Raw genomic sequence first — 11,173 nt, forward strand, 5'->3', positions numbered from 1 at the left:
ACAATAAATTCTTATCACCAATACTAATATCTTATACCCACTCAGAGCCATTCCAGTTCATAGAAATACAAAAAGAAAGTGTTTCACCATCCGGATACTTAAATAGAAAAAGCCAGCGGTCAATATGCTTAGACTTGTAACTCTTGTCCTCACAAGTTCAAAATTATTCCATAAAGCATTCGTGCAGTTGATTTCTTAATAGCAATTGATGTCCCCTTCACACACTCAAAGAAATTTCATCCAACTCGACACGAGTCCGTGTTTTGCCACCCGGCGTTTTCATGAGCTTGTACTGGTCACGGCTCTGCTCCCACTTTTCACATTTGTAATTTCATCATACTTGTTCAAATCACGCAGCTCAAGCAGTCGGAGAGTCCAAACCACGATCTCTCTCCCTGCTACAACCTAACAGGAAGTGACATTTGGACTCTCCAATCGCTTGAGCTGCGTGATTTGAACAAGTATGATGAAACAACAAGTGTGAAAATTGGGAGCGGAGCCGTGACCAGTACAAGCTCCTGAAGATGCCAGGTGGCAAAACACGGACTCGTGTCGAGTTGGATAAAATTTCTTTGTGTGTGTGAAGGGGACATCAATTGCTATTAAGAAATCAACTGCACGTATGCTTTATGGAATAATTTTGAACTTGTGAGGACAAGAGTTACAAGTCTAAGCATATCGACTGCTGGCTTTTTCTATTTAAGTATCCGGATGGTGAAACACTATTTTTTAATGACTTTTTTTTAGTATTTCTATGAACTGGAATGGCTCTGAATGGGTATAAGATATCAGTATTTGTGAAATGAATTTATTGTATATGTAATATTTAATAAACTATATAAATATTTAAGTGCTATGATATAATTATATTTATGGTATAACTATTTAACATATATCTAGCTTTGAGTGTTATATGTGTTTGTATAAATATTCATTAGGGATGTCTTGAAAATCCGACTGGCTTTGGTCCTAAAGGACAGGTTTAAGAACCTCTGGCCTAGGCTATTTGTTTTTCCCATAGAGCCCCAGGAGCAAGTGGGTGTTGGCAGTTGGTCTGTCAGCAAATGGGGAGGACACATCTAGATCACTCACTCCAAGAGTGCCAGGTCTGCTCATTGGAAGAAGAGAAACCTAAAGGTAACTGGGAAGGCTCTGATGGGGTTGTGTTGTCCACTTAGGCCAATTGAAATGAGGAGTTATCATGACAGCAGTCCTCAGCATGGGAACACAGGCTTAGGCTTTACAAAGCTCTCACTACCAGGAATCATCAGGACAAACCTTGACATCTGTGTTTGGCCATCTGAATCTGCTTAAATGCCCACCTTGTTTCTTTGGAAGTGTCTGCGCTGTTGTTCTCCACAAATATCCCACTTTGGACAGCAGCATCAGTGTGGCATGAACCTTTAATGCTGGAGTGCCATGCAATCAATGCACTACTGGTAGTGCTCCCAGTCTAGATGCACAGGACCATAGTTAGGTTTCCTGGCTCTTTTGTTTTGAAGTCTGTTTCTCTTTCTGTGTCTCTTATTGACAGCTGGTGTGTTACAATGGCTGACCTTGTGCCCGCTCTGTGGGCTGTTTTCTTCCCCTTTCTCCTCTTACAGAGCACCACACCGAAGGCTTTCAAAAGGAAGATCTCGGTGGTTTGTAAGTAACCCTTTAAATAACTAACTGTAAGCAAATGAGTGCAGCCTCTCTTCTGGGAGCTGGGAGTGTAAATCCTGATACCAGAATCTTACTGTGCCCCGAGGCTGGAAAGGCACAAACTAGGGAACATCAATAGGGTGTGGGCTATTTCTCATCATTCCTCTGTAACTGGCTACTGAATTTCTATGTGCAGCTGCCAACAAAGGGACCAACCAGCTGAGCACCTGCACGGCAGGCAATAGTGACAGTGAGACGGGGCACCCCACCCGTAAGCGGCGCTGGGGAGCCAGCACCGCCACCACACAGAAGAAACCGTCCATCAGTATCACCACAGAGTCACTGAAGGTAGGTGTGGTATGATCGGCAGCACATTCCCCGGCTTGCTGTCCTTGAAGTCTAATTCCCATGAATAAAGGGCTCCTCCAACAGTGATGGGTGAATACAAAAGGACAAATTTTGATATGTAGCAAGAAAAATTGCACAGAAACCTTTTATGTGAAGTTACAGGAAAGGAGAGAAGGTTTGTTAATAAACAAGAAGTAAGCCAACATTAGTCATAATTGTTATGCAAAAAAACTCTTATTAGCATGCATTCTCACTTAGTGGACTTAAATCGACCTATTTAACAAACTAGCAAAAGTTAGAAGGATGGATTGGATGTATAGGGGGAGGAATGGCCAGTAGGGAAAAGAAGGTCTTTGATCCCTCTGTATAAGACGCTGGTGAGACCCCATTTACAATATTATATACAGTTCTGGAGACCACATTTTCAAAAAGAGGATGGAGTCGGTCCAGGGGAAGGCTGCTAAAATGGTTGGGGGTCTTCATCATAAGGTGGGCAGACTTAAAGATCTCAATATGCGTATTTTGGAGGAAAGGTGGAAGAGGGGAGACATGATAGAGATGTTTAAATACCTTTGTGGCATAAATGCTCATGAGGCATGTCTCTTTCAATTGAAAGGAAGCCCTGGAATGAGGGGGCATAGGATGAAGGTGAAAGAGGATAGACTCAGAAGTAACCTCAGAAAATCCTTTCTTACAGAAAGGCCAGTGAATGCATGGAACGGCCTCCTGGTGGAGGCAAAGTGTATCTGAGTTCAAGAAAGCTTGGGACAAGTAAGGGAGACTAGATAGACCATGTGGTCTTTATCTGCCTTCATTTTTCTGTGTTTCTATGACAGACAGGCATTGACAGCATGGTATAAAAATGGTAGCTAAAAATCAACAAGCAGAAGTCCTTCACCTTAAGACACTACAAAAGTGGTTAAGGTTGGTTTCACCTGCATGTAATGTGCACCTGCTTTTAAAATTGATTATTAGTAAGTTAAGCATTCAGAAGATAATTACTGTATTTCGTAGTCCTATTAACAAGCTACAAATTTCCCCTCTTTTTATGCAGAGTCTAATTCCTGACATCAAACCACTGACAGGAGAGGCGGTAGTGGATCTGCACGCTGATGAAGTTCACATGTCTGAGGATGAGAGTGAGAGAAATGGGGGGGAGAGCCCCCCTGACAAAGGACTGAAGATATGCAGAACGGTCACACAGGTTGGAAGGAGACGAGGGACTTGTGCAAGGCCAAGGGAAAGCTAGGATAAGCGGGAAGGTGTGACGGAGCTGTGCTATGTAGCAAGGGAGGCGGAGAGGGGAGCAGGGTCTGTCATACCCAAGATGGTCGAGGATGAAGTAGAAGTAGGATAGTGTAACAGTGAGTGTCTCCTCATAGGGCTAAATTCTAGTAGGTGATGTTTTTACAGTGTTTCATGTTCCTCTTCATCCTTTCAAACTAGTCTAGACAAGTGGGTTGTGCTCTTCTGAAACACTAAAGCTGTGATATCACCCTATAAGGCAGAAGTGGACTCCCACAGTCCTCAAGGGCCACAACGGAGTTGGAGAAAATCCCACTGTGACTATGCATGAGATTGATTTGCATTTCCATTGTATGCAAATAGATCTCATGCATATTCGTTGGGGAAATCTTAAAAACCTGATTGGGTTGTGGCCCTCAATGACTGTGTTTGTCTGCCCCTGCTACAGGGAGACCTCTGCAGCCCTGAACTTGTCAATATTTCTCGGTCTCTAGCAGATGGTGAGTACACATGCAGCCCATATATAGTCTTGGCATGTCCAGTGAGGTACCCTGGCAATTGATATACACGGACTAGGTCTTTGAGCATGCTATCAGGGGTCTCGTTTTGCATTAGAAAAGGAAAAAGAGTCCAGCTTGGGAAGGCTACAGTCTTTTAGCATCATTAGCTAAGCTGGAACCCTCTGTACTTGGGTTTCCCTGGGGGTTCCTTTCTGGACTACAGATCCTGACCCCCTCCCACTCGCCCCCACCCCGACTTAGAGGAATTCCTCTCAGTAGTTCACCCCTATTCCCCAATCTCAGCAGGGGTTCCTTGAGTGCCCCCTGGGAGCTAAAATAAGCAAGAACAATTTTTTCCCTCATGTTTTTCTCTGTATATCCTTCCTAGATTGTCCCAGCAGAAACTCAGGAAAATGGGCAGGGGGAGGAGGAAGAGAAGGAACCGGAAGAAGAACCAATGCCAGCCCCATTACCAGCACCAGCCCCAGCACCACAGGCTCCAGAAGTGTCTGTCAAGCCGGAGCTCCCTCCCCCTGTGGAACCAGAAGTGAAGAAAGGTTTGTTTGCATCCAATCTTTTCTTCAGCGCATATGTTCCATCTCCACGCACTCTCTGATTCCCTGTTTTGGTTTCTTTTTCTTTTTTACTCAGTGACACTGAGCGACACACTGCTCCGAAGGTCCATCAGCCGGCAAAAGGCAGGGGTATCCATCACAATAGATGATCCTGTACGTATCACGCAGGCTCCATCACCACCTCGAGGCAAAGTTTCCAAGATCGTTCATATCTGCAACCTGGTGAGTGTATGTGGAGAAGCTTTCTGAGCGACTCCCAGCAAGGCAGATATATGCTGCCGTTTCCAGACTAGAGAGGGAACTTTTCAGATGGAAGTTTGCATAAATGATGAGATACTGAACCTTGTTCTCAACCCCTCTCTCCTTCAGGTACGACCTTTTACTCTGGGTCAGTTGAAGGAACTCCTGGGCCGTACGGGCACTCTAGTTGAGGAAAACTTCTGGATTGATAAAATCAAATCCCATTGCTATGCCACGGTGAGAAGGGAAGGTGGTCAATGTAGATTGTACAAGGGCTTTCTGTGATAGATCTGAGTATGCTGTGTGGAATTTTGTGACCTTTCTCACTTGAAATTTCAGGTCACATTTTTTTTTTCTCATTTCTGGGGATGCCCTCTTATCTTTTTTGTTCGATTTCTCTCTCTCTCTCTGCAGTACTCTACTGTGGAAGAAGCCCTCACGACCCGCAATGCCCTCCATGGTGTCAAGTGGCCCCAGTCCAACCCTAAGTTTCTTTCTGCTGACTTTGCAGAGCAAGATGAGGTAAGAAATTGTATGAGTCTCTGATGGGGGCTGCACCCCGGTAGAATCAGTGGAAAGGCAGATGTGGCACTGGGACTTCTATGATGAATTGTTCTCTCCTTTAGCTGGATTTCCACCGTGGTCTGCTAGTGAATCGGCCAACAGAGCTTAAGGTAGAGGAGCTTCCACGTCTGCATGGGCCACGTGTTCCTCACGCACACCCCCACGCTCCTTCATTGCGGGCTGAACACCGGGAACAGGAGAGGACAGTACGGGAACAGTGGGCTGAGAGGGAAAGGGAAATGGAGCGGCGAGAGCGGACCCGTGCTGAGCGAGAGTGGGACCGTGATAAGATCCGGGAGAGTGGGAGGTCACGCTCTCGATCACGGGACCGGCGTAGGAAGGAGCGTGCTAAGTCCAAGGACAAGAAAAGTGAAAAAAAGAGTGAAAAGAGAGGTGAGGGAAAAGCCCTTCTCCCACAGGCTGCCTCTTCTCTCTAAATAATGGCCAAACACTGAAACTGCATCCCTTCTCTCCACAGAAAAAGTCCAGGAAGAGCCTCCTGCCAAGCTCCTGGATGACCTCTTCCGCAAGACCAAGACTGCCCCGTGTATATACTGGCTTCCACTCACTGATGAACAGGTGAGAGGAAGCTGATGTCTGAATGGTGACTCAAAAAATCTATCACTAGGCTAATGTGCAGGGATGAAATGGTTATCTTACTCTAACCAGGCTTTTGCTTTTCGAGCTGGGCATTTGGTAGAGGCACAGCTCACCTCCCTCCTCTAGAGGTGCTGTAACAGTTGAGCAAAACTTAAAAGAAAGCAAAGGACTTTGGCAGGGCTAAACTATGTGCTTGGAGATGTGACTTTTATTTATTCTATTGTCAGTGCTTGATATACTGCAAGGAGTCCATATAGGGACTATGCAGTTAACAAAAAAAAAAAAAAAAAGGCATTTGGAAGGAGATAAGGTCAAGGAGTAGAACAATCAAAAGACACAATGAACAGATGAGTTTTGAGTAGTATTTTGAACTTTGGATAGGAAGGTTCCATACTGATATGAGAGAGCAGAGTTAGAGAGTGACATGGGGACAAATATTTCCCCGTCGCAGCAGGAACTCAATTTCACTTACGATTTTAAAGTGTTTGAGGCTTGTGCAGATGAGGACAGAGCTTGCAAGAATGAGGCAGGGACAGCAGCAGAACTCGACGGGACATGGAAAAATTTGTCCCCATGTCATTCTTAAGCAGAGTTCCAGAGGGTTTGACCAAGGTGATTGATTAGGAGGGGAAGAACGGAGGAAATGTGCTGGGGCATAAGGAATAAGGAGAGAGTTGAAGTTTGCTGGAATAGAGGGGAGACCAGGTAATTGCTTTTTCCTTCTCCCTTATTGCCCTCCCCTACAGTATTAAATTAAGGGAAGGTGTCTCACTGGTAGAGCTGCTGCCTCTGCACCCAGAGGTTGTGAGATCAAATCCCAGTGCTGCTCCTTGTAACCCTGGGCAAGTCGCTCTGTCCACCACTGGGAATGTCGGCTTTGAAATGCTAAAGACACAAAAAGGCAGTATACAAGTCCCTTTCCCCTCCCTTTATGGTGCTGTTGGCCAGTAGAAGCTGAAACGACTGCTGGGCAAAAGAGCTATTATAGTACATTGACTCTTTTTACATTTCTCTTGTTCATATATGCTCTTTTCTTCCCTTGCCACCACTTTAACCCTTTACAGAGTGCCAGGAAAGTAGCTGAGCGAGCAGAGCGTGCCAAAGAACGGGAGAAACGACACAAGGAGCAGCAGGACCAGGAGGAAGAGCGCAAGGGGCGAGCTAAGGAGCGAGAGAAGGAAGCGGAACGGGAACGCAACAGGGACCGGGAGAAAAGGCACGAGCAGAGCCGGGAGCGGGGCCGCGAACGGGAGCGCAGGGACACCAAGCACCACAGCCGAAGCCTGAGCCGCAGTACACCAGTGAGGGATCGGGGGGGGCGGCGATGAAACAGGAGAGCCACAGTTTCCATGAACACTGTATTGGTCAGGACTGTTGATTAGCAGGAGTGAGGCACAGAAGGGGACAGCCCGGCCCTGCATTCTACTTTCTGAAGAACTTGGGGCTGTCTGTAAGATGGGCCCTGGGAAATGAGAGCAGCACAGGAAGGGAATGATAGAATCAATTTCCCTTCCTTACTATGTAATCTTTTTATTTTATTTTTTATTTTATTTTTTTTAAGATGCCGTGGTCTATGGAGAGAAAATAAACTTCAGAATTAGTTTTAATTGCCTGGTTTCTGCTGCTGTTTGTTCCGAGTGAGTGGGAAGGAGCGAGGATCAAAACACCTTTGCCTCCCTTGCTCTCCTAGTGCAAGATCAATCACCCACTCCCAAAGTCACTTACACCATGCGCCTAGGCTTCAGTTCCTAGCTTTTGTCACTCTTTCTCTTGCTGCCTCCTGCTTGAAACAGGGCTTCTGACCTTGTCCTTTGGAACCCCACAGCCAGTCTGGTTACCAGGTATCTGGGATCAATATTTGAGAATTTGCATTTCTTCATCCCTCGCTCCCTCCATACCGGCACAGCAATGGATGAGTTTACGCTCCTCTGCCAGCAGGTGGAGACTGAGACACAACTTTTGACATTAGTACAAGTGGACTGTGCAGTACAGAATGACACTATTACCTGTGGGTAACACGCCGGAACAGGGAGTGAAAAAAAATCTGGTCACTGCGGGTAAAGCCACCGCCCCAGTAAAGAATCTGCCGTGTTGCTTCCCTTCCCACCCCTTCCAGTCTGCTGCCCTCCTCGCGATCGCAACACTCGCTCCCTTCCCACCGCCGGCAAAAAAAAAAAAATCTGTTCATCTAGCCATCTTACCTCCCTTCCCCTCACCTTCACGGGCACTCTTTAACAGTTTTGAGGGCAATAGCATAGGACTTGTGAGAATGGTGACCACGACCCAACACCTCTGAAAGAGAAAACTGTTGAAGAGTGCCCCTGAAGGTGAGGGGAAGGAAAGAGATGAATGGATGGTTTTTTTGGTTCGTTTTTTGTTGTTTTTTTTTGCCAGCAGCAGAAAGGGAGTAAGTATCGCGAGGAGGGCTGCAGACTGGGAGGGATGGGAAGGGAAGCCCAACAAGGGGAAGAGGTTGAGTGGCGCTGAAGGGGAGAGAAAGGGAGGAGAAGATGCTGGATGGAAGTGGGGAGAGAGAGGGGAACAGATGCTGGTTGAAAGGGGAGAATGAGAGGGGAGCAGATGCTGAAGGGAAATGGGGAGGGGAAAAGATGCTGGTTGGAAAGGGAGAGAGAGGGGAGCAGACACTGAAGGAAAGGAGATGAGATAGGGGAGCAGATGCTAGAAGGAAGTGGGGAGGAGAGAATGGGGAGCAGACTGGAAGGAAGAGGAGAGAGAGCACATACTGGATAGAAGGAGGATAAAGAAAAAAAAGCATGCTGGATTGGGGGAAGATGATAAATTTAGTGAGATACTTGAAGGGGTGAGGGGAAAAGGTGGAAAGCTATAGGTAGACACAATGAAAGGGAAATTGAGGACTGGAAAGTAAGTAAGCAAGAGGTAGAAAAATTGAGAAGGAAGGGAGAGGAGAGAGAAATACCAGAGCATTGGAGGAGGGGGAGGAGACAGATGCCAAATCCTAAGGGAGGAGAGAGATGCTAAGAACCACTTAGGGGAGGGAGTGAGAGATGGAAGACGACAGAGATGCCAGACTATGGGGGAAACAGAGGGAAGAAGATGGGTGCCAGACCAATGGGGAGAAGGAGAGGCATAGAAATAGAGCAGATGCCATATGGAAGAGGCAGAGAGAAGGCAAACAGTGGATGGAAGAATAGAATGACGAGAAGATGAGGAAAGCAGAAACTAGACAAATTCTATTTCTTTTCTTTTTTGTTTTGCTCTAGGATAACATAGTATTGTAACTGTGTTGATAACAAAGCCCTGCCAGCTTAAGATCTCTTCCTCTAATTCAGCAGCCAGAGCTCTGATTTATAAAATGACAATTGTACAGAATGTTGTTTCTTTTTATACTTTATTAAAATAAGTTCAGTATAAAACTATTTGAGGCTTGTGCAAAGATGGGATCAGATGGTTTGCGGGGATGGGGGCAAATTTTTTCCCGTATCATTCACTATTGTGCAGTCCCTTTTACAATCAGTCTTTCCTCAGTCTCCAGCAGGTCTATTTGTGTAATCTGTACTGAGGTTTGTTAAGGCCTGTTGGATCTGGTTAGTGAATCTTTCTTGTCACTTTGTCTGTCCAGACTAAGCTTTGTCTGTCCAGACTCTCTCAGGTCTCACACTCAGAAGGGTCGAGTCCCTTCCCCAAACTCCCCAGGTTATTTTCTGAATCTATTTTAGAGTGCCTATGGGATCTGCCTTTTCTTGATAAAGCTGGTTAGCTGTGAGAACTGAAAAAGAAAAACTTACAAAACAGAAGAAATAAAGGAGCTTTTTTTAAGAGAGCCCCGAGTTTGTTGATTTTATACGGCGTTGTTGTACATGGGTTTTTGGCGCTTTTATTATGGGCACTTCACAAAAGCAGAAAGTGTGTTTTCTTTAGCACTCTCCAGACCGGTAGAGGTTAATTCTTACAAGTGGGTATATATCCCAATCATGACCAGCAGGTGGAGACTGAAAACAAAACTGTGGAATAGTACATAAGAGATACCTTCCCCTATTCCTATCAGTCTTCTTTCAGTCTCCAGCAGGTGTTGAGTGAGCTGTACCCATCTCCCTTGGTAGGGCTGTTGGAATTTGTTTAGGGGTTTCTAGTCCCTGTTTTTGGCCAGATTGAGCTTGGGTGGGCCCTGTTTGGGGGTCTATCCGACCTCGGGGGTGTCAAACCTGGTGGGTCTCGAGTGGGGTCCCTGCCCCTATTTCTTCCACCTCCCCCCATTTTTTTAGAGGAGCCTCAGCAGTAAGCCCCTAAATCAAGAGAGCCTGTGGAGTCTGTTCTGTAAAAAATAAAAATCCTGAGATAGTGCCGGTCTGAAGGGTTGTTCCCTTTAAATTTACTGTATTTTTGCACTAACCAGCACTTTAAATCTAGCTAGGTTGCCTTTTTCCGGGGGAGTGGGACACAATTTGGTCCAGATGCAAGACACTAGCGGCCAGCCTGAAAACTGTTGTTCGGGTCTGTGCAGTGGTCGAACTCCGTCGGCAGTGGCTGCAGGCGCCCAAAGCTCCCTGCCGATAGTGCCTTGCAAGTCAGCAGGGAGCAGTGGGGAGGCCTTGTCTTCTTCCACCGCCCACGGATGGATTCCCTTGACCGCCGACGGTCAGAGTACAAAGGATTCCCTCAGCTGATTTTTTTTTTTTTAACAGCTGATGCCAGCTTGCCTGCTTTAGCGGCTGGTACTGTTCCCAGCCGCTACAGGCCCAGGAGGGTTTGTTTTTGGCGGGAACTTCGCCATTTTTTCTGTCTGGCTCGTCTGTTTGGAAACACAGGGGCAGGTTTCAGCTGGGTCCCCTGGGGGGGGGGATTTCCCCGAATATACATTTTTCTTTGTGCAGAGCCTATTTTCAGGCCACTGGAAGTCCCAAGGGGGGGGGTTCCCTCCACACCCCCTGTGGCCTTGGCATTCCCTCTTCCTCCTCCCTCATCCAAGCGCCCGTGAGTGCCCTGGGTTGTTGATTGGTGGTCAGCAGAACGTGTTGGCCTGGCTGAGGACCTTGACCCTTTTTAGGAATTCCAGAATACTCCCGAGGGGACGGCCACTGGCAGCGGGGCGTTGGGTTTCCCGCCTTCTGGTGACGAGGTATCCGTGGTGTGCCTTTTTCAGAGGGATGAGCTCTCAGACCTGTTTAAGCAGGTCTCCTTGGTGCTGTGTTTTGAGGAAGCGCCACCGGAGACCCCGCATGTAGAGGGCCCTCTTCTAAGGGGGATCCGTACTGTTTCCCGCTCTTTTCCTCTGCATCAGGATTTTCGGGATATTGTACTGGCACAGTGGAATACACCAGAGGCGCCATTTCGATTAGCGCACACCATGGCTCGTTGGTATCCCATCCCGGAGGGGGATAGGGCTACTTTAAAGTCGCCAGTGATGGACGCGGTGGTTTCAACGATTTCTAAGTGGCATACCGTGCCTGTTGGGGGCGGTTCTGCCTTACGGAATTC

At 46.9% G+C, this 11,173-nt stretch overlaps 1 protein-coding gene across 4 annotated transcripts in view; it reads left to right on the forward strand.

Annotated features, from left to right (window-relative positions):
• The window catches only part of ACIN1 (apoptotic chromatin condensation inducer 1), a 46,389-nt gene extending 39,066 nt beyond the window's left edge, over positions 1–7,323 (forward strand). For all 4 annotated transcript variants that reach the window (XM_033924407.1, XM_033924409.1, XM_033924408.1 and 1 more), the window contains 10 exons: positions 1,605–1,647; positions 1,841–1,992; positions 3,047–3,196; positions 4,126–4,294; positions 4,389–4,534; positions 4,682–4,789; positions 4,967–5,074; positions 5,179–5,509; positions 5,595–5,695; positions 6,781–7,323. In XM_033924407.1, the coding sequence (XP_033780298.1) occupies positions 1,605–1,647; positions 1,841–1,992; positions 3,047–3,196; positions 4,126–4,294; positions 4,389–4,534; positions 4,682–4,789; positions 4,967–5,074; positions 5,179–5,509; positions 5,595–5,695; positions 6,781–7,044 (1,572 nt within the window). In that variant the 3' untranslated portion in view covers positions 7,045–7,323. The remainder of the gene's footprint in view (positions 1–1,604; positions 1,648–1,840; positions 1,993–3,046; positions 3,197–4,125; positions 4,295–4,388; positions 4,535–4,681; positions 4,790–4,966; positions 5,075–5,178; positions 5,510–5,594; positions 5,696–6,780) is intronic.
• Positions 7,324–11,173: the final 3,850 nt, after the last annotated feature.

This window comes from Geotrypetes seraphini, chromosome 16 (assembly GCF_902459505.1).
Source record: "Geotrypetes seraphini chromosome 16, aGeoSer1.1, whole genome shotgun sequence".
Taxonomy (NCBI): domain Eukaryota; kingdom Metazoa; phylum Chordata; class Amphibia; order Gymnophiona; family Dermophiidae; genus Geotrypetes; species Geotrypetes seraphini.